The sequence below is a fragment of the Hemicordylus capensis genome, chromosome 5 (genome assembly GCF_027244095.1).
Source record: "Hemicordylus capensis ecotype Gifberg chromosome 5, rHemCap1.1.pri, whole genome shotgun sequence".
Taxonomy (NCBI): Eukaryota; Metazoa; Chordata; class Lepidosauria; order Squamata; family Cordylidae; genus Hemicordylus; species Hemicordylus capensis.
The window spans coordinates 63,761,589-63,784,956 of NC_069661.1; the positions used below are offsets into that span (position 1 = coordinate 63,761,589).

Below are 23,368 nucleotides of genomic sequence, written 5' to 3' on the forward strand. Positions count from 1 at the left end.
TAGGCATCTGCTTGCCATAGGGCTTTGATATGGGGGGGAGGGACTGAGAAGTCTCTGAATATTTATTTTTAAACAGCTTGGAAAATTTGCTGGCTTAAAAACAACTATCTAAAAAGTCCTATAAGTGGCTTGTTTCATGGCAGAAAATTACAATTTTTTTTGGAAGAAACAGTATTATATTTATTTTATTCATTCATTCATTCATTTATAAATGCACTTATGTTCAAGTTGTTTTGCAACCCAGAAGGTCTGAGTGAGAACTGTGAAGCATGTGTGGTGCTTTTATTTTATTTTATTTTTCTTGTGTGTGAACTGCTCCCCAATAACTTGCAGGGACTTCAGGGTAAATCTGGCCAACATGTGAATGCAGCACCTCTATTCCAGAGGAGATGTGTGTTAAAGGGCCTCCTGTGAAAAGCCTCCTGTGAAAAACCTCCTGGAATCGAACTTGACTGAATTTGTTCAGAATTCTGAGAAAACAAACATAGGCTCACCCTGCATGGTTGAAAGTCTCCTTTGCTAATCTGCAGCAAGGGGTCCATTTTAATCATTCATCTTTCTAGTGTGTTCTAGGCATTAAAAGTAAAACAAATGTATAGAACTCAATGTATATCACTATATATTGTGACGTGTGCGTGTGTGTATTCAGTGAAATGTATTTCCAGGCAGCATACTTATTTTGGAATATCAGACTTAAATCCTTGGGGGCCTGGGGTGTGCGGAGCCCCTGGACTTTGAGTGGGGGGGGGGGTCATTTTAAAATCTTGTCTCTGGGCCCATTCCAACCTTGCTACGCCCCTGAAGCAGGGCACTGCTGCTCTTGGGGCTGAGTGATAACCAGGTAACGGTTGCTAAAGGTATCTCCCGCTGCTCCTCGCCACCCTCACGGGATGGAACACTCTAAACAGTCTGACTCTGAATGAGGTTGTTCCATTCTGAGCTTGGAAAAGGCCCTTCATTTGATGGGTGTTCTGTTTCGAGCTTGAAACACTCAGAACAACCTGTTCTGAGTCAGAACATTTTGAGCGCGAAATGTTCTGCAAATCCCTATTAAAAATAAGCAGCCTGCAAATGCTTTCCTACTTTTTCAAAGTTTCAAGGTTTACAACGATTTCCCTCCTCCCTTAGATATATGAACAAAGTTAAAGATGAGAAGGGGACTGTAAAATGGTAAGGTGAAGTGATGGAGGACACCTTATACTATACCCACCAAGGGGAGGTGGTGTCTTATTCGAGGTACAGGGCCTTAAAGCTAGTAGAGGGGCTCACATGCCCATCCTGACTACAGATCACAGCCTGACTACCTTTCTACAGCACCAAGTACAATTATTATTTATCCACTTTTCTATTTTATATTATTCCTTCATGGAGCTCAGTGGGATGTACATGGGTTACACCCTTTCATCTTCAAAAAAGCAAGAATACATACAGATGTGAGCACAATAAAGGATATGTATCCAAAGGCTACAAATAGCTGAGAGTTGAACTGACAAGCATATCTGCAACTGAACATTAAAATGGGAAAAAAGAACAGCAGCAAACCTATTTTGTAAACAACACAAGAAACTAACCAGAAACTATACATTATTTCTGAGAGAGCCAATACTTTATTTACGTCAACATTCATATTCCAGATAAGCCATAAAATATAACATAGTTTATTGTTGCTTAACTATAGCCTATAAATCGGCTCAGGGTGAAAATTAAGGCTATAGCAAAGTCTGAGTTTTACGCATGAGGAAACATAACTGAAGAGAAAAGGGCAACAAATTTTACAGCAGCTGGAAAAGCTAGATTTAATTATTGGAGGGAAATCATGCAGAGAAGTTAGCTGCCTAATATGATTTACAGTGAAGACGACAAGTCAGACAATATCCCAATTTAAATCGACAAACTGCCAATAATCAGAACATGGAGCATTTGTGGCTGATGTGTGCTTTCAGTAAATTCATTACAGCAAAAATTAAAGTATGCATTCTTAATATTTATTTAAAACACATACCTTTACCCCTAGAAGTGATCCCTTATATGTTTAAAAAGAAAGGCTACAGCATTGCAAACCACAGCTTGTTAGCATTACTGAAAAACTGACTAGCATCAACCAAAAGGTGAAGCTCCTTGATTGAAATATAAAGTCTATTTTATTGACACTTTGTTATGTTTTTGTTATGCATAACTTTATTTTTAAAATGTAAGTATAAAAAAATCTGATATATTGTGGTTGGGACTATTATTTATAAAATAGGCTTACCAGTTACTTCACACATTACAAAAAGTGGCAAAAAGTATCTGCCCTGTACTGGCATGCACAAGCTACAACAGAATCTGTAATGCATATATCTCTCCACTGGGGACATATGCAAGTTTCGCCTTCACACATGGTATAATGAAAAATAGGTATACATCTCCTAATCATCCCCACACCTGATTTTCAGAGCTTCTACCAACAACAACAAAACTACCAACCATTGGTATCTTAGAGCAGAACCATGCATACAGTTACCAACTTATGGGCACGTTGAATAGGAACCCTGAGAGCTCCGAGTCCCTTTTCCTGCTTGTCTGAGATGAGCACCATTCTCTCTTCATCTGAAGCCTGCTTGTCTCTAACAGTCAATAAGTGGGACGGTGGCAGTGAAGAAAACCAAATCAAGTGTGACTGCTTGGGAGGGATGTTTCACAATAACATTGAAGGTGTATCCTGAAAAGGTAGCATGGCACCACAACTATTTTCCAGCGCACATCCTTACTATTCACTCTTGAGAATTCATGGTATTGCTTGCATGGAAGAAAGGAAGGCAGGGGCGCTGCACTACACCAATTCTAGGGGAAACATTCACAGTAAATACCTGCAAAGACACCTTGCCCCTCTCACATGCACATCATCCATAGAAACATTATTTATTTTTATTTATTTATTTATTTATTTATTTATTGTTGCATTTATATACCGCCTTTCGTTAAAAGACAACCCCAAGGCGGTTTACAAAAGTTAAAACATACAATAAAAGACAATAAAAATATTAAGCTAAAAATATATAAAAACAAACCAAATTTAAAATCTATAAAATACTAGCATAAAAACAATACAACAGGTAAAAACACACAGAAGCAGCAGTAAAAACGATTATGTAAAAGCCTGGATAAAAAGCCAAGTTTTAACAAGCTTTCTAAAAACCATGATGGAGTCCGAGGAGTGAATGGCCACTGGGAGAGCATTCCAAAGTCTGGGGGCAGCAACAGAGAAGGCCCTGACATGTGCATGACAGCCGGGCCTCTCTTATTGTCGGCACCCGGAGCAGGGCCCCCTCAGATGTCCTCGTCAAGCGAGCAGCAACCCTTGGGAGCAGGCGGTCCCTCAAATACCCCGGGCCCAAACCGTTAAGGGCTTTAAAGGTCAAAACCAGCACCTTGAATTGGACTCGGAAACAAACCGGCAGCCAGTGCAACTCTTTCAAAATGGGCGTGATGTGCTCCCAACGGGCAGCTCTGGATAAAACCCTAGCTGCCGCGTTTTGCACTAGCTGCAGTTTCCGGATATTCTTCAAGGGCAGCCCCACGTAGATCGCGTTACAGTAATCCAGCTGCGACGTGACTAAGGGATGGGTAACTGTGGCCAGATCTGCCTTCTCGAGAAAGGGACGCAGCTGGCGCACTAGCCAAAGCTATGCAAAGGTACCCCTGGCCACCGCCTCCAAATACATTATCCAAAATGTATTGCCTAAAATATATTTAAAAGTTGGTTTTTTTAAAAAAAACCATGAACTCTATGTTCCCTTTCCCCTCCAAAGTTCTGTCCCTGCCTTCTCAAGCACCTCAACTGAAACTGGAAAATTGCTATTATCTTTTATGAGGGGCACATTTTATGGTATTTTACTTGTGCTTTTAGGACAATGATTCTCTAAAGGTTGACTGATATGTGCAGTGTTCTATAATTATTTTTTAAAAACATCCCTTGCATAAAATATAATTTCTTGCATCCACTTGACTACATTTAGTTTTGTCATGCCATGCTTTTTAAAAATTTATTCAGTGTAGTCAAATAGCTCCCCCTCCTATCTCTTCCTTCCCAGTTCTTTCTTCACACAGCATAATGCTACCCTTTCTAGATCTAAACTGTACTTAGACATACATGGAGATCTTGTGGATTCAAAAGGAACATGTCCTGGTCAACAGACACACTACGGCTGCCTCCTTCAGTTTTTATATATATAAAATGTGCTGAATTTTCCGTAGCCTAGTTTCTGTTTAAGTTCAAGATGATGTGAGTCAAACCCCTTGAGCCATCACATGGAGATATTACAGAGTCAAGGCAGCATCAGATCAGGAAGTGTCAACTAACACCTGCCCAATATGGTTCAAAGACATAACCAACACACAGAGAAATAATAAATAATGGTCAGCTCAGACAGAAACTGCATTTTGAAATACAGGCAGAGATTCCTAGTATATTAGTTTAATTATTCTTAAATGGAAAAAAGAACCCAGCTAAAGGGAAAAAAAAGTACTATTAACAGCAGGGAAAAGTTGCTGTTCACCTAATCAATGAGGCCATGTCACACATGGTACGTCTGCATAAAATCAGAGTATAAGTTGTCACCCTTGTCCCACTTCAATGATTATTAGGCAATGAACTAAAAAAGATGTATATTTCATCTCCACAGGACTGACTGTCTTCCAACCCTTGATTCTTTGATGTAACAAATGAAATCTGTCCGCTATTTCACAAGCACAAAATGACAGTGTAGATATCTGACAACATCTCTGTTTGCAGGAGCGAGTAACTAGCTCTAGATGAAGTGCAGACAGCTTATTAAACAATGCACAGCATGAATCCTGAGGCCAACACAGATGACCTTTAGAGCATAACCACTGTCCAGGACAAATATGCTACCATTTTTTAAAGGTATATTAAAACAAAAATACAGTAACAAGTTATAATACAAGAATACATTCATTTGCTTTATTTTTCATTTAAAAAAGGAAGAAACAGTGTGCCTTAAAAATGAAATATTCAAGTTAACCTTTTAGGAGAATTCCATAAATAACATTTTTTATGTTGACTTTCCTTTTGGTAATCCACGCAATTGCGAAGTGTGGGGGGTGGGAGTCTTACACAAACATTTTTAATATGGGTAACAAGTGCTTGTTACTAGAAGCTCATGTAGCTTATGGGCTTTCATTGTAATGAATTATTATTCCTTATTTTAAGAATTTTTAAAGCATTTATATTTCATTTAAGTTTGGTTTTTATTTTAATAATGCCTTTACAAAAGTTTAACATGAGTTTTCTTTTTGTTGTTTAATACAAGCCCAAGCACAAACAGAGAACTTTTTCAGTTCTGTTCTTTGCAGTCAATCGACACATCAACATAAATATTTGGTTGAACAGGCCATAACATTTGCAACAGAAAGCTGAAGATTACCAGTTTCCATGGAGCCATTTTTATGGACAACATAATGGTCAAAACACTACTATAGAATGTGTGAGGGTTTGTTTTTGTAAAAGCTGCAAGATTTTGTATGTTTTGCAACAAGATATGAAAAAATTCAATCTCTTTCTAAGTTTTCCAGAAAACTGAGAAAGTGAAGTAACTGTCCACATGAAAAACAGGTTGTTTACCTGTAACCAATGATCTAGTAGTGATCCATTGCAGTCATAAGAATGGGTTCTGCGCCTTCGTGGGACCATTAGGACAGAATTGACTAGCTCCTCGAAGTGCTTAGCTCCGCCCCCCACACATGGTGCTCTAGTCTAGTTTGGGTGGGCTAGTATTTTCTCCTGGAGGACCGACAGATGGATGGGAATCAGGCATTCCAACGTCTGGGGTCAGAGGGCGAGACCGGGCAGTGCCTGAGACCGACTGCAGGGTCGTCGGCGAAGGAGTTGTGTGAGAAGGGGCCGAGAAGTCACAATCAGCTTCAGTGCCCTTGTCACAGTGTCTCTTAGGGAAAGGCTCTGCTTTGGTATCAGCTGCCCGATGTCAGGACTTATGCCATTTTCGGTGAGTCAAAGTGGAAGGCGGCTTTGGAGTCCTAAAAGTTGCAGGCGTGGGCGACAAGGTAGGGGCCCATTGAGGTTTTAGACTGCATCAAAGCACATCCTGACGTCAACTTCAACATCGATCCCGATGGTGGTACAGGGGCATCTGCAGGGGACCCTGGCATCGGCGTCCCGGGTGCAAAAACATCATCATATAACACAGCCCGTAGATGAAGGACTCTGTTTTTTCTTGTCGGGTGGGAAAAGGTGAGGCAAATTTTACAAGTAGAGGTATTGTGTCCCTCACTGAGACATAGCAAACAAAGTTTGTGGTCATCCACTAAAGGACATTTAGAATTACAGCGGGCACAGCGTTTGAAAGTCTTTTTCTTTTCCACAACAAAAGACACGAGAAGAAGTAATACTCAAGTAGAGGTGATCCAAAGCGAAGAACAGTAGGTTGGTCTGAGGTCATTAGCCAGGAATTACAGTAGATCGGTGAACAAATTGAAAACGGGAAGAATTAGAATAGCGTGGTCTGTTCTGAGGTCAAAAATAGTATTAAAAGTTCAATAATTTTCTCTCACACAGAAAGTTGTTCCGAGGAGCTAAAAGTCTGATGCAATGGCGGTCAGAAAGGAACTAAGGAGAAAACATTAGCCCACCCAAACTAGACTAGAGCACCATGTTCAGGGGGTGGGGCTAAGCACTTTGAGAAGCTAGTCAATTCTGCCCAAATGGTCCCGTGCATGTGTAGAACCCATTATTATGGCTTCAACAGATCATGATCCAGATCTATAGCAGTTAGATGATAATATTGCCTAATCATCATCATCCATGGCAGTTTTCTCCAGATCCAAAGTGGCATCTGTGAGAGGACAGCCTAGTAGCTCCCTTCTCTTTACTGATTACACCCCAACTGTTCTGTGGCACCATTGCAAGCCCTCATCCCCAATATGCCTGCCAACCATGTGCACGGCCAGGGGGTGAGGGGTGAGGCAAGAGGCCTCTCTCCCGCCCACAGTGACAGCCATGGCAGACGGAGCAGGAACAGTCGACCCTCTGGCTTAGCGGCCTCTTAGAACTGTGAGGCCATCCAGTGTCCCTGTGCAGTTTGAATACAGACCACAAGCTCGTGGACATTACATGGCCTGCTCACCTCACCCACCACCCACGCACATGGGCAGCAGGCATATCAGGGAGGGCGGCTCACGGTGGCGGGGGGAAGGGCTCGTGGCAGGGGCAGGCCGGGTGCCCAGTTTGCTTGCATGCATTATTGCCTATCCCCAGAGACCTCCCCACCCTCACACGAGCCCTGCTCCTGCTCCTTCCCACAGGAGCAGCAGCAGCAGCTGACTGGTTGACTGCCATGGTCGCTCATCCCCCTCAGGTCTCTAAATGGCCCTTCCCTTGCCTGCCTATCTCTCTCCGCCAATGGCCTCAATAGCCCCAAACAGCAGCAGTGGTTGATTGGGCTCTTCCTTGCTGCCAATAGGTGTCGCCATGGCCGCTCATTCCCCTCAGGCTGCTGGCAGGCCTGTGCTCATCCCTTGCCCTTTCTTCTTTCTCTCTTCCCCTCCCTTCCTTTTCTCTCTTTCTCTCTCCTCCATTCTTCCTGCCTGTCTTTCTTCCCCTACCTTCTTTTTGCACTCTCTCTTTCTCTCTTCCTTCCTGAGTTAACAGATCTTGTTCATCTTGTTTCCTCATCTAATTCACACAAAAGCAGCCTCCTTCTCCTAAAGGGGCTCTTTCCTCCCTCACAACCCCTCTCTTTGCAGACCCCTGCCCACTCCTCCTTTTAGATAGATAGATAGATAGATAGATAGATAGATAGATAGATAGATAGATAGATAGACAGACAGATATCCTCTCTTCTACAATCAGGAACATCTTCCGACCAGTAACAGCTGCATTACAACTAACCTTAACCATCACAGGCTCCTTCTCCCTATCTGCATATGGAATCTCCACTGCCCAATCACTGTGCTTCTGCTTGTGAACTATCGCGAGAGCTGCCACACACGGGATTAGCCATGGGTACGACTTGGAGAATTATATATATAGACAATAGTAAGATTACAGTTCACAATCCATTCACAATGCTATGTTAAACAGGATAATGTGGTATATACAGAGGAAAATAATTTAATGCACACATTAGCAGTTGTGTGGCATTAGAATGCATCAGACTAACACTGTGCCCTGAATTAGTATTCACCTTTGATCAAATTAACGATTTGGAAAGTTATGACATGATCGGTTTACAGTGTAATTGGGCCTTAGCATACTTTATTTTTTTTCAGCCAGATGCAACCAGACTGGATCAGAACCTTTAAATAGGAAGATGGATACTTTAAAGGTTGTTTTTTCCTGCTATAGTCCCAATACAGGTGGCTGCCCTCATGGCTGTTGGATTTGGCATCAAAGGCAGCTTCCCTCCAAATGCAGATAGCAACTGCAGGCAGTGGGCGATGATCCAGATCAAGACCATGGCAGAAGCAAAAGGTGGAAGTTTCCTTCCTTCAGTGCCACAATCCTTATCTGGATCAGCTGCTCACCCATGACTAATTTACTGCAGAAAAATCAAGCATGCCAATGCAATCATGTTAGGAACATAATGTGTGGTTTGGAACTAAGGGAATATTTTAAGAATATTTACTCCTGGAACTCAGTCTCTTTAATCTATTTGTAAGGGGAAAGTGCGATTACCAAGGGAATATTTCATTCTTTCAATAAAACAAGGGTATCAATTTTTAAAGGGTGCTATACTCAACCATGCAAGATACTTAACTGAAAGTATTTATATATTACAAATGTTATACTGGATTAATCCACTTGCAAATTATGTATGTTAATTTTCAAGGGACTAGCATATGTGTTTTGCAAGATATGCTACTCATATTTAAAAGAAGCAGCAATAAATACATTCCAAACCAAGTGTTTAAAATGGTAGGTTTATAACCAATTTTAATACACCAAGTACAAGTATACTGTAGATATTCAGAATTCTCAGGCCTATGTTCTCTCTGAAACAAGAATGAAATTATGAACACAAGTAAAACAAAATAATAGATGCTGAAAAATTTACCCATGCTCGCTGCAAGTCAGTGTGGACAGGATTACAAAGAGTGAATTTAAAGCACTTCACATTTTTATTAAGGAAAGAAAAATACTAAGCAATATTTATGGCATAGCTCTGGTATCTTGTCTTTCAGATTCGAAAGAACTCAATAGTGACCCAACATAATTTCAGCATTTTGAGCTTACCTCAAATTCAGCATGTCTGTGAATATCTTCAGCTCTCTGTCTACTCAAGATAAATTCTGCTTCATTTGCTACTCTCACTAGATGATCTTTCATTGTTTGGCTCAGCAATCTGTAAATACAAAGTATTTAAAGACAACTCAGTGGGTAGCATATTCCAAGAATTAGGATCTCAAAACATTTTTCGATTAAATACAATGATTTAGCAATGTTTTCCAGGAATGCAACACTTGGTTTCAGGTGCAAGAATGGTGCTCCCACAGCTGCAAGGCCTTACCCATTCATTTCAAGGGAGAGTGCTGATTCATACATATTTATTTACAAGTTAACACTGAATTTCTCCATTTAAATGAATGGTGATTACCATGGAAAAGAGATCACTTTGTATCAGACCTGTTCATCGATCCCCCTACCACCAGATGACTCACAGCATCCAAAGTTAAAATACACCAATGTCACCAAAATAGTTCCTAATAAACTAATTATCAGCTATGTAAGCAGCAAGCTGAATTTGGCTGTATGTAAACAGAGACTCTATTATGACAGCAATGAATGGACCACTGACAGACCTTAAAGGCCAAGTTGAAGACAGATCACCCTGGAGAGAATCTATCTATGTGGTCGCTAGAAGTCGACAACAACTTGATGGCACTTAACCAATCAATCAAACCAGCAGAGTTAATAGATATAACCAATAAATAAAACTGATCCCATAGCCAATTATTCATTTTTCTTCCAAGAATGCAAGTGTGTAAAGACATGGAAATATAGGCATGCAATCTGTTTTATACACCACTATGGTTTCCTTGCACAGCTTTACTTTACTTACACCAGTACTGTGTGTTTCCTACATAATCAGGGGTGTAACTACCATTGGGCATGGGGAGACAGTTGTCTTGGGGCCCACTGCCTCAAAGGACCCCCCAGAGGCATGTCACATGACTCCCTGCCCGCCCATTTTGCACCCCCTATGAATTAATGTTGAGTCTCTTGGAGATCGGCAGTAGCAGACAGTTAAAAAAAGGGGGGGGTTAACTTTTCTCCCAGCCCTGGTGGTTCTCCTGGAGTCTTGTGTTTCTCCCCCGCTTGGAATTTGTATGTAACTGCAGAACTGTTGGGCTGCTGGTCTCCCTCCAAGAAGGAAAGTAAGATATTTTGTAAAAATCAACCCTTTGCTGTTTGTTTTGTTTGTGTGTGATTTGTTCCCCTTAGTCAATCTACCATGTTGCTTGCTCTCTCCCTCCACCTTATTAACCGTGTGTGTGTTGTACATGTGAGAGAAGTCCATCCGGTGTGTGTGTGAGAGAAATAATTCTTAAACTTTAAAAAAACCAAAACATTTTCAAAGTATGTCAAAACTATTCTAGTGCAAACTTGTAAGAAAAACCTGAAGTTACACTGCTTATAGCTCTAACATGGTTGCTCTATGTGTTGCTTTCTCCTCCCCCGCCCTTATTAACAATATTTATATGCTGCTTTTTTAGCAACAGAGTTCTCACAATAGCTTAAATAGCAAAATATGGAGAAATGGTTCTCTTAACATATTTCCCCTTTTAAACATTACTATTTTTTTTTATTTTGCTTTGTGCTTGTAGCATGCTGCCCCATCAAAAGTCTATTTTTGTACACTTGCTTCAACATAGTGCTTTGCAAATCAGTTCACAAGAAATTCGTTTTTAAATTGCACATGAAATGATTGATTGTCTTTACATTCTGCAAAATTGGGGTAACTCCATATATGACATTCTGCTGTTCTATTTGAAATCAAAATGGTGGCTTTTCTTTCTATAGTGTATAGACACACTATACATTGCATATATACTGTAGTATACAGACATACACTATAGTTGCATATGGTTTTTTTGCATATGATTTTCTTGCTTAAATGAAATGTACTAAATAAAAGATAAAACTGAATTGCATGCTGCTGTGATTGGTGTAAAAAAGCATCTTGAATGTGCTTCTGAGTACATGCTTAGGATTGGAGTGCATGTGGCTAAAAGTCGTGTGTGTGTGTGTGTGCTCGCACACACACACACACACATACACGACACACATCCTGTTCTTCCTCCAAAGATGTCAGGGTAGTGTACATGTTCTTCCTCCCCACTTTTATCCTCACAACAATTCTGTGAGGCATGTTTGGAGGGGAGAGATTGTCTCAGCTATAGTACCTCCGGTGACTGTTGCTGGTGTCTGTCTTATGTTTCTTTTTAGATTGTGAGTCCTTTGGGGATAGGGAGCCATCTTATTTACTTATTATTTCTCTATGTAAATCGCTTTGGAAACTTTTGTTGAAAAGTGGTATATAAATATTTGTTGTTGTTGTTGTTGAATGGGGGACACGTTCTCCCAATCCGTCTTGACATTCTAATCACTACACCACACTGGTTCTCAGCTGTGTGCGTAGGATACAGGAGAAATCTGATGCAGGAGAAAAAAGAGATTCATTTTTAGCTGTGAATGAAACTAGTGGGGAGGAGAGTGTTGAATACCTTTAAGAGAGCATGAAAGGGTTTCATTATCAAATTGTGGGGAGGCTGTGGGCTCAAGCCCTGGATCTTTTAAGTACCTAGCAACACCTTTGTAAGAGAGAGAGGAAGAGTGGTAGGATTTTCCTTGCAAAAGCTGGTATTAGCAGGTAGGTTCAGAATTTCTTCTTTAAAAAATAAAAATCAATCTTTCCCTGAGTGTATTTTAGTGTAAAAAGTAGTGAATTCAGCTAATTTAAAGGTGGGGGAGAAAAGGAATGAGAGAAAGAGCAGAGAGGAGAAGGAAGATAGGTGATTTGAGGTCAGCGCAAGGCTATGTGTGGCTCACCAGAGGTGCATCAGAATCTAATCTGGCCCACCACCAAATTTTAGTTTGACACCCCCTGGCATAGTGCATTTGCAAGAGAGAGAAAATCCAAGCCCCAATATTTATATGGGGGGAATTCTTGTTGCACCCCCTGTAATTTCCTGCTGGATCCGCCCCTGTGAACTAGATTTGTTTGGAAGAGAGTTTGTCATTCCCAATGGAGAGACTATTTTCTCTACTCTCACCACAGCCCTCTGAGAGGAGAGTGTCCCCTCCCCTTCCTACTTTATGTATGTAGAAATCTGCAAACACCTTCCCCACAAAAAATCACATTGTCGTATTTATTCATATAGAAGATGATTCTAAAAAGACAATCCCCCAATTTCTAACAGCAGAGGACTTGGGGGAAAACTAGTTTTAGATTCAGGTAAATAAGTTTGCTTGTTTTTTAACTGCAGGCTTCCTCCATTTCTTTCTTCTAAGTTTTTATGAGACTGACATCCAATATCATACAAAATCCTGTATATATAAATTCTAAGAGTTCCCGCTAACTAAGCAAGAAGCATCTTTTAAAGTTGTGATTCTCTATATATTTAGCACAGGGAAAGCATCTGTCCAGTGGCTGTTGCTGGTATCTACCACATGTATCTTTTCAGAGTGTGAGCCCTTTGGAGACAGAGAACAATCTATTTATCTATTTGTTTTTCTATGTAAACCACTTTGAGAATGTTGACAGAAAAATTGTATATAAATGTTCGCTGTAGTGGTAGCTGTAAGTGTGAGTTTGTGGCTTGGTCTCCCCTACTCCACAATTCCTACTTCCCCATACCTACCAGGACATTGAAGGGCTTATAAAATTCAGAACTGGTAGATACTCCATCCCAACACACAAAACCAGCAGCTCAGACATTTAACTATTTTTAATTACCTTAAATTAAGTGTAATTCTCATTGTTCTCAGTTAACTGTTCTCAGTGGAAGGACCTCCTAGTCAGCCAGTATAGCTTTTAAGCAACTTTGAGTCCTGTGCAGTGTTTTGTCCTGAGATCTTACTTCTTGTAAAGTCAGAGCCAGAGGTGGGGGGCTGGGGGTGAGATTAAATGTTTTTGTGTGCCACACTGTCCGTGGCACATTATTTACGTGTGTGTGAGAGAAAGTGATATGCACACACTGCCTTGATAGTGCTGCCCAGAACAAAACTCTTTCTGCTCACTGTTGGTAAGAATTAGAGGGAACACTGGTGGGAGGGAAGGCATCTTGTAGAAATTGGTGGAACTTAACTATCTTCTAGCTATCCTGCAGGAACTGGGCTACATAGGACACATATATCCAAACTATTTTATTAGTATAGAATTGTGCTTTCTTAATAGATACGTGACACTTCATTTGAAGTATTTATAGTAACCTATAAGTAACAGAAAACAGAGGTCAGATATCAAAAGTTAGCAGGAAAAAATAATTATTAAATGAAACCAAAAAAGTATGGTGAAACCCACCAATTCTGCTCAAAACCTGGCGCCCTCCCCACATACATTCCACCGCCTTCCAGTGCCCCCAGTCTGGCCCTGCCTGAGATCATAGTTCTGACAATTAACTATATAACTATAGTTATATTTATAACTATATCATATTTATAATGATATAGTTATAAATATAACTATATAGTTATAAATATAACTATATAAGTATTCACCACATTCATAATGGGGATGTGAATGTGAGTGCACTATATATTGTGAAGTGAGTTTGTGTGTGTATATCAGCAAGGGGCCCATTTTAAAATCTTGTCTCTAGGCCCACTCCAACCTTGCTACGTCCCTGTAGATAATACTTAAGTCAAACTGGCTTCTCCTTGGTTTTCATTTCAAAACAACCAAGGAATCAACTCTTTTCCCAATAGACAAAAACATATCCCTTTAAAATTCTTCACATGCCCTCAAAAAAACTTAATACTATAGTCTGATCTTTAAAGCAATTTACAGGCCTCATTAAAGTGAGTGGCGCTTGCATTAGTTGAAAACCAAGATCTTTAGTCATCAACAAACCACCATGATTTTTTTTTTGTTTAAATGAATTACGAACACACATGTTCTCAATTTGCACAAACGTGATATTTAAATGCATATAGAGGTGATCAAACAGAACTCAATGCAATAAAAGCCAAACATCTAAAAATATTCTTTGCTTTGCAAATGAACATTTGCGGGGGGGATGCAAAATCACTGTCTCATCTTGAAAACACTAAATTGCCTCCCTTCCTTTCAGCACATTCCAATATATCATTTTTTATTTTCAACACATCCTTAGCGCAGTGTGATGTTCCTCTCAGTTATGTATTGTGGTTTTATCTAACATGTTCTTAAAACAATTCCTATTATGAACCCAAGGCATTAAACAAACTTGTTCATTTACGAACACAGTTCTCTATTACATGCAGGCTATAATAATAGGAAGATTTATTATACAGAACAATTTGGTGGTCTTGAAAAAGGTGCTCTGTTTTTTAACTTGATTGTATTGAAATGCAGAAGAAGATTCTATACTGTGCTTTCCAGGAGCGTAGCAAGGTTGGAGTGGGCCCAGAGTCAAGATTTTAAAATGCCCCCCCTCACTGAAGCTCAGCTCATGAAGTAAAGAAATCTTAAATGAGGCTGAATAGTGGTAACAAAAAGCATAGTAAATGTATAGATATAGATAACCATTGTACCACAATAGATCATGATCCTAAATTATTTTTTTTAAGGTTTTGTAAATTGTTGATGATGCAAGTCATTTAATGGTACCAGAGAAAGACATGCTGTTCTGGTAGCTCCAGGTCTTAACACTCACATCAATTTCGGAGGATAAATACACCTGAAGGAAGCCCTGGCGGGTGCACGGCTAAGGGAGTCAGTCATGTGACTTGCCTCCGGGGGGCCGCCCAAGGCAATGGGCCCCCAGACAACTGTGTACCCTTGCCCTATTATAGTTACGCCCTTGGTGCTTTCCAAAAGTTGAAGCTGAAGAAGCTTCACTCCACTTTTCTCTCATTTGTACATTTTAAAGCAACTTTTGATCAGTTGCTCAAGTGTTAAGGGCACAATTTTAAAAGGTTATTTTGAACTTGGTTTGTTATAGCAAAAGGGGGGGGAAGACAACATATTAAGTAAAAGGGGAACAATTTGATTTTAAAAACTGCAAGTCCTAGGGCTTTCTCAAATATCTTCAAAAGATATTTCCTTCCATCTTCCTTCCTTCCTTCCTGTTAGAAGATTCTAGAGTAAGGGGATATTTGTGGATGGTGGTGGACTGCACCTGCCACTTATGCAGTAGGAAACCAAGGTTAGAATAAACCTTGTATTGAGTGGGCATGTGCTTGTTTCTCTGGGGTTGGTCTTCTCCCTTGATTAGCCTTAACAGTAAGCAAGGTGAGAGCAGGGCTGTGGCAAATGGGGTGAAGAGTGGGCATTACCTTTCAGGTAGACTTGACATATGCCCCCAGGGGAAGAAAGGAGCTATCCAGAACTCCTCTGACCAATGGGTGGGACGGTGTGGCTTATAAAGTGTACTCTTCCTTTAAACCATGACAGGATTTTTGAACTAACATTTTAGCCACTGTTGTACTTATCTTATCATCTGTTGTATCTATTTTAGCTGTAATTTAGTTTTTTACTGTTTTAATGTTGCTTTTATGTTTAATTTTTCATATACTGCCTTGGGATTAAAAGACAAAAGGTGAATTAAAATTGCAATAACTATCTTAATAAAATTATCATCTTCTCAGTATGCCAAATTTGTTCCTTGCCCATTCCCCTTTGCCTTCCTTCCCCACTCTAAATTTACTGTTCGGTACAGGATGCATTATTTATTATTGTTATTGTTATTGTTATTATTAATTCAATTAATACCACCACAACTATTCATCTGGAATTAAAGAAATTGTGTTCTTTAACTTCATAGTTCTTTTCAAGGTTTGGGGGCTTTTTAGCTCACTATAGGCACTATGTGGTTTCTTAGCCTAACAAATGTATAACCTAAATTACTCGTTACTTTAGTACAACCAGGAATTACGAGTAATATTATATGATTAAAATGTAGCATATTAGACTTCTAAAACTTAAAATGTACACTATGCAACACTGATATTATATATAAGGAATAATTTTATATATCACTTTTAGGAGGCTTATACTGGAAATATAAAAATTGTATTATAGATTAAGATTAAGATTATCAATTATAGATTAAGTATTATAGACCAAATCTAAATTTACACGGTAGATGCCTAATCAACTATTGTATAATTATTGTTAAAAACTGAGTAGGTAAGTATTACGAAGAAGCACAAATACATAGAGACATAAGGCATTAAACTCCCATGACCACAAGTGCATAAATATTAAAAGCACATCTAAACTGAATTTGATTCAAACACAGAAATGTTTTTGCCAAACTTTGAGTAATGGGAAGGAAAGAGAATTTTCTTATCAGATATATTAGCCCTGTACTCTCTAATACTGGTTGCTACTTACGCAAATTCAGTTGTCTGAATAATCTACATGAAGATTCCCATTGATAATGAAAACCAACTTTTCTGCTTTACCTCTAAGGAAGCATTTGTAAAACCAAGGGGGGTTAATGTCTTTGAACTTCATGGCTGTATAGAAATTGCAGGATAAAGTGTAATGGGCTATGTCTTCAATTTCACTATCTCAAGGGATTAATTTGAACCACGGTTCATCCATGGAATTTGTGCAAAGTACTTAATCTCAAACACATCTGAAATTAGGATAGGAAAGGGTTTCTAGTTCAGAGGGTATAGCTTCCAGTTTCAGTCAACCTCAAACTCCAGAGTTCTCATTTTAGAAAGTGAGAACTAGCTTCATTGGGCATAATCTGCAACTTTTGTTAATATCCTTAAATCTGAAAATTCCAAGTGCATATTAAAGGTTCTCAAAATAAGTTAAACATAACTTTCAGCAGAGTATCACAGTGGAACTTCAGTTCCCTGAAGTGCTTTTGCATCTTCTTGCTTAAAGAAATCTTCTGTTATCAGTGCCATTATTTGTTCTTCTAACATGTAGTTAAGCTGTAATTGTATGCACATTAGCTTAGGAATTAGCCCTGTTGAATACAATGGGACTTACTTCCAAGTAAGCATGCATAAGATTGTGCAGCAAGTTTTTGAAGCTTATCAAGAACTTCCAAGTTAAAGCTTTTAAAGTTATTTCTCTTCATGCATCCCATGATTGTGTTATCTTTTTAGACAGAACATTACATATTGACCCTAGTGACCTATGGTGGCACCAAGATGATTCTTTAACCTTATCATTGTCCCCATTACTGGTGGTATAAGGTACACTTGCTGTAACTGAGTTTCCCCCTCCATATAATTCTTAATGCTGCTTTTTAGAAATGTTTCTGGAATCAAACCCACTGAGCTCTGCAGAATAGGCTGATCTTTATATAAATTTACTGTCCCATAATCTTTCAGCTGTGTACAGACTTTCTATATAATGCATAATATGTCTTTATACAAGATTTGTTTTGGAGAGATGACACTACATTTGTACAATGGCTTCAATGGGGTTTGCTTTGAAGATTATCAAAATTGTCATTGGGAGAGGATTGTTGGGAGTGGTAATCAGTAAGTAGGAAGGAGCAGCTAACCTCTCCACTCAAACTTTAAGACTCTGGATCTAAAGCTCATTGCCTCTTAGCATTAATTTAAAAATTCACGTTATAGACAATCACTCTCTCTGCTACTGTCTGAGGCCAAAAAGTTGATTCTTTTTCTACCAAACATGTGCTTTATTTATTTTGTATAGTGATTTTACTGTGTGATCTTTAGATGTTTTTAATTAATTAACTCATGTATTTATAACTCTACTGAATGCCAGTGCATGTCAAAGTTCATGGCTCCGACACCACCTCTGTCATTTTCTATAAAAGATCTTGAACGCCTATTGATAGATCACTGAATCCACTGAACCACACTCAAAAGTGTAAAGTGTGTTTTAATCCATGTACTTTAACAGTTCTGTAGAATTATGTTCTAAGATTCGAATATAGTTTAACAAGTATTTATACTGCTCTAGTTGAGAGAAGTGTTGATACCTTGAATTATTTTGCATAGTAGTTATAAAATCATGTGTGTGTTTGTGTGTGTGTGTTTGGGGAAAGATAGCGCTGTTCATTTCTAAGTGGTGAATTTCCATTCCATTTCATTCCAGACACTGAACAGCTGGAAGTTATGTAGTGTTACTCATAACCAACATGCATTTGAGAAGGCTTTTTAAAAAAAAGAGCCTGTGTATGCAAAACACAAATTTTCAATCTGTAAATGCTTTTTTAAAAAAAATTAGATCTTTGCATCACTAATCTGAGAAAGCAGAGAAGCCATATAAAACTTGTAATCCATCAACCACCCATGTATTGTGTCTGCACTTAGTTGACAAACCACCAGGGAAGCAACACAAACATGAGATCATTGATCCCCTTGTGGGACATCCTATATTAAGTTACATTCAGTTTAATGGCTCACAACTTGTACACATCTGCCATAAACACACTAGCTTGGATCCAAAGGTTCCCCTCTGCTAGCAGAAAGCTAGACCAGAAATAGCCCTTGTGGGTGTGGAAGAATATTGAATGAGAAAAGTTAACTCAATTCTAGACAGATTCTTCCATTTGCCAAAGCTCTTTTCAAAAACTTTTTAAAGCTTACTAGACTTTATATACCACAGACTATCTTCCTTATTCATCATTTTTTCACATCATAATACACCCACAGATGCATTGTGACACTGAGAAATCTTCTGATAGTACTTGTGCAAAAGTTCATGGAACAGTACTAATACATTTTAAACTTCCTCTCATAGTTCTTTAGATCCAGGCCTGTACAAAAGAACCACAGGTAAGATAAAATGCAACTTAGGTGTGCAGCAGAATACTGACCCACCAGAAGACTACAGCAACTCTCTCATATCCATAGGATTAGCTACCCAAAAGAATGTGTCATAATTTTAAAGGAATACAAATTAAATGCATTATAAGGTAGCAAAGTAGAGAAATGCATCTGAATTTTCTTGTTGCAAGTCATGACTGTAATAAAACCTAGGGCAGGGAATTAAATTATGTAATTAACAAATTACCTTCCTTCGTTGACAAGTTCAATGAAAGCTAGGCCTGCATTCTTCTGTATTGAGTTCTGCCATTCCTGGAAGACAAAAGTGACAAAAATGGAAGAAAAGCAAAAAATATACTGATAAAATGAACATTTTTGTGAAATAAACAATGCTATTTCACTCAGGGCATATACACATAGCATCAATAAAAGAGGCTGGGAGACAGGGGTCAGACTAGTATTGCGCTTGCAGAATGAGAAAATGTGCCTCCGGTTTTCACTTATCTGCAAAGCTGTACAGTCACCAATGGAAAATGTTAACTGAGACATACACAAGTTTGTGCAACATGTGCAACAATAGTGCTCCATATTGCACTAGTGATGTTGTAATGTATTGTGCAAAAATTAGCTTGTAACCTATGTTGCACTAGAGGAAGTGCAACACCATGCAACACAAGAACTAGTCTGAACAGAGACTGCTTTCTTCATGAGCCATGATAAAGCAATGTTAGTGAAACAGTGTTACACTAGCACACTAGTCCAGATCCTGCTCTGGATATCTTGGCCAGATATATCCAGCCATTCCAACATATGTGGTCAGGGTACTTCTGTTGATAAACAATACCACACCAATCCACACAAATTAAGAAGTTCAGTTTAAAAGCTCCAGCTTAGTATAAGCAATCAGTATTGTTGAATATGTGAGAACGGCTCAAATGGAAGAAAAGTATTAGTCCCTCCCCCATAGAATTATGCCCTATATTCTTGGCTCTTACCAGAAAGAACCAAAAGATTGCACATAAGATACATCTGGACACTCTTACAGACATCTATTCTCCAAAATTCTCATCTTACTGATCACCATCAGATTCTTCAAATTCAGTCATATGCTAAGCTTCAATTACCATTGGTGATATCAGCTGTTATAAAACACATACTCCCTGCTGAATCACTGAATAATGATTCAATCTGAATAATAATGAACAGTACATACATATATTCATTTCAGTGGTATTATCCATCAAAATAGTGGTAATTATCACATAATATCCTACAGTTCATCCAAGGAGCTCAGGGTGCTCTACATGGTGCTATTTCACTTTATCCATAGAACCCTACTTGCCCAAGACCACCCAGTGAGTTGCATGGCCAAGCAGGGTTTTGAACTCAATTCTCTCTGATCCAAGAACACGATACCTCTCAAGCACAAGCCTCTTTTAATGCTAACACAATATTTTCAACACTGTTTTTAAGTTAGAACTTGCTAAATGATACCAAAAAACAATCCTTGAAGCTGACGTTAATTTTAGCAGCCAAAGTATTTTGTTTTACCAAGTTGCCACAATCTAATTTTTTCTTAATCTTGACAAAAGCAGGCTAGATTGACAAAAAAGTAGAACCTCCGACGTCACCCTCATATCCTATTGGCACATACCACTGCTACTCTAGGGATACTAGAAAATGGGTAAGGGACACATGTAAGCAGGCATGTAGATAAAGGTGATCTGGTTGACAAAGTATCCTTGGATTGCCAAAAGGCTTTTTTGACAAAAAGAGCCCCATCAAAGGCTCTTGAGTAAACTTAGCAGTCATGGGATAAGGGGTCAGGTTCATGTGCGGATTGGTAACCGGTTCAAGGACAGGAAACAGAGGTAGGAATAAATGGACTGTTTTCACAATGGAAGTGGAGTCCCTCAGGGATCTGTACTGAGACCAGTGCTCTTTAACTTGTTCAAAAATGATCTAGAAGTGGGAAAAGCAGAGAAGTGGCCAAATTCACAGATGACACTAAACTATTTATGGTAGTTAAATCCAAAACAGATTGTGAAGAGCTGCAAACCGGGTGGGTGGGAGACAAAATGGTAAATGCGGTTCAATGTAAGCAAGTGTAAAGTGATGCATATTAGGGCAAAAAGCCCCAACTTGACATATACACTGATTGGATCTCAGCTGTCAGTGACTGATCAGGAGAGAGATCTTGGGGTCATGGTGGACAGCTCGTTGAAAGTGTCAACTTAGTACACTGCAGTTGTGAAAAAGGCAAATTCCATGCTAGTGATCATTAGGGAGGGGATTGAAAATAAAAATGCTAATATTATGCCCTTATACAAATCTATGGTATGGCCGCATTTAGAGTACTGCATGCAGTTCTGGTCATCATATCTTAAAGAGGACATTGTAGAACTGGAAAAGGTTCACAAGAGGGTAACCAAGATGATCAAAGGCCTGGAGCACCTTCCTTATGAAGCAAGGCTACAGCATCTGGGGCTTTTTAGCTTTGAAAAGTGGCAACTACGGGGAGACATAATATTGGTGTATAAAGTTATGAATTGAGTAGCAAGAGTGAACAGGGAGAATTTTTTCTCCTTTTCTCATAAATCTAGAACAGGGGTCATAAAACTGAAGGCCATGAAGTTTAGAACCAACAAAGGAAGTACCTTTTCACACAGCACATCTATATATTTAATGATCTTGGGACATGCATGCCCAGGATTTGGTGGTGGAACTCTCGCGACACATTGCGAGAGTTCCGAAGTGAGGACTGAGGAGCAGAGGGAGAAGAAAGTGCCTGTGGTGGCTGGCCAGCGGAGGAGGAGGGAGAGAAAAGCTGTGGTGGGCAGAGGGTGGGGGGGAAGAAAGGTGGTGGCGGGCAGTGGGAGAGAAAGGCGGCGGCTGGAGGACGAGGGGGAAAACAAAGCTGTGGCGGCAGCAGGCGGACGGGAGGGAGAAAAACGGCGACGGCGGGGCCCTTCCTGGCCGCCCGCCGCAGCTCTGGGTGGGGGGAGGAACGGGAGGGGAGGAGGACTGGAGACCATGGGGCCGGAGGAAAGGGGAAGAGAGAAGAGACCGGGGCAGGAGGAAGAGGGAGGGGGAAACAGCCGGCCACAAAGCGCTGCACAGATGCTCTGTGCGGGGTCGGCTAGTAATCTATGAAATTCTCTGCCATGGGATGTGATGATGGCCACTAGCTTGGATGGCTTAAAAGGGGCTTAGACGAATCCATGGAGGATAGGTCTTTCAATGGCTACTTGTCTGTTGGCTATAGGCCACCTCCAGCCTCAGAGGCAAGATGCCTTTAAATACCAGTTGCAGGTAAGCAACAGCAAGAGAGACAGAATGCCCTCACCTCTTGCCTGTTGGCTTTTCAGAGGCATCTGGTGGGCCATTGTGGGAAACTGGATGCTAGACTGGATGGGCCTTGGGCCTGATCCAGCATGGCTCTTCTTATTACATCATCTCCAATGGGATATTTCAGATGTGTCTCATGGTGTCCCTTTAGGTAAAGGTAAAGTGTGCCGTTGAGTTGGTGTCAACTCCTGGCAACCACAGACTCCTGTGGTTGTCTTTGGTAGAATACAGGAGAAGTTTACCATTGCCATCTTCTGCACAATATGAGATGATGCCTTTCAGCATCTTTCCTATATTGCTGCTGCCCAATATAGGTGTTTCCCATAGCCTGGATAACATACCAGTGAGGATTCAATCCAGCAACCTGTGGCTTGCTAATCAAGTCATGTCCCCACTGCGCCATTATGCATGTCCTCAAATTTTCAACCAGTTTTTCTTAAATTAGTACTAGATACAGAATCTACTAAGTAAAGTAAAGAGGGGAGAGAGAGCATGAGCGCGCGTGCGAGAGAGAGCGTGCGCACTGTTTTGCCATTATCTTGCTGCTGTATAAAGCAATCAATCCTAATTAGGTATGTTTGTTGCCACACAACTTTGGGATATATATTTATGAGTCCAATTTGGGTATTAAGCAGCTATTTTATGCAACCTAGACAATGCTTTTCTTCCAACATGCCTCTTTTGTTCTTTTATCATTCCTTCACAATATATTGGCAAAACTTCAGAGGGTAAAACAATAAGCAGTAATGATCTAAATGACATCATACACATGTTTGTATCTGAAAACAGTGGTTTTCACCTTGAATTACATTCACTGTAGTGCTCCATAACCTAATTATTGAAGACAGAAGTTGCCAAAACTAAAAAGAAAATGCATTTATCATGGTTCCTTCCAGCATAACTCTCTATATCATACACAATTATCAAAGATGACATTAGTCTAAACAAATTTTTATAAGCCACAGGTGAATGTTCCCATAAGCATGCTTTAATAGTTGGGCGTGGGGGGTGTAATGGCCATAGTCTTTCATGTTTAATTCAATGTTTCAACACAGAACATATATCCTGTACTGCAATTACACTCATGGA

General features: G+C 39.7%; 1 protein-coding gene across 4 annotated transcripts in view; it reads right to left on the bottom strand.

The window, feature by feature from the left end:
• LRBA (LPS responsive beige-like anchor protein) overlaps positions 1-23,368 on the bottom strand; it is a 567,920-nt gene that overhangs the window by 354,515 nt on the left and 190,037 nt on the right. For all 4 annotated transcript variants that reach the window (XM_053251992.1, XM_053251991.1, XM_053251993.1 and 1 more), the window contains exons 35-36: positions 19,179-19,243; positions 9,251-9,359 (exon numbers count right to left, since the gene is read on the bottom strand). In XM_053251992.1, coding sequence (XP_053107967.1) covers positions 9,251-9,359; positions 19,179-19,243 — 174 coding nt within the window. The remainder of the gene's footprint in view (positions 1-9,250; positions 9,360-19,178; positions 19,244-23,368) is intronic.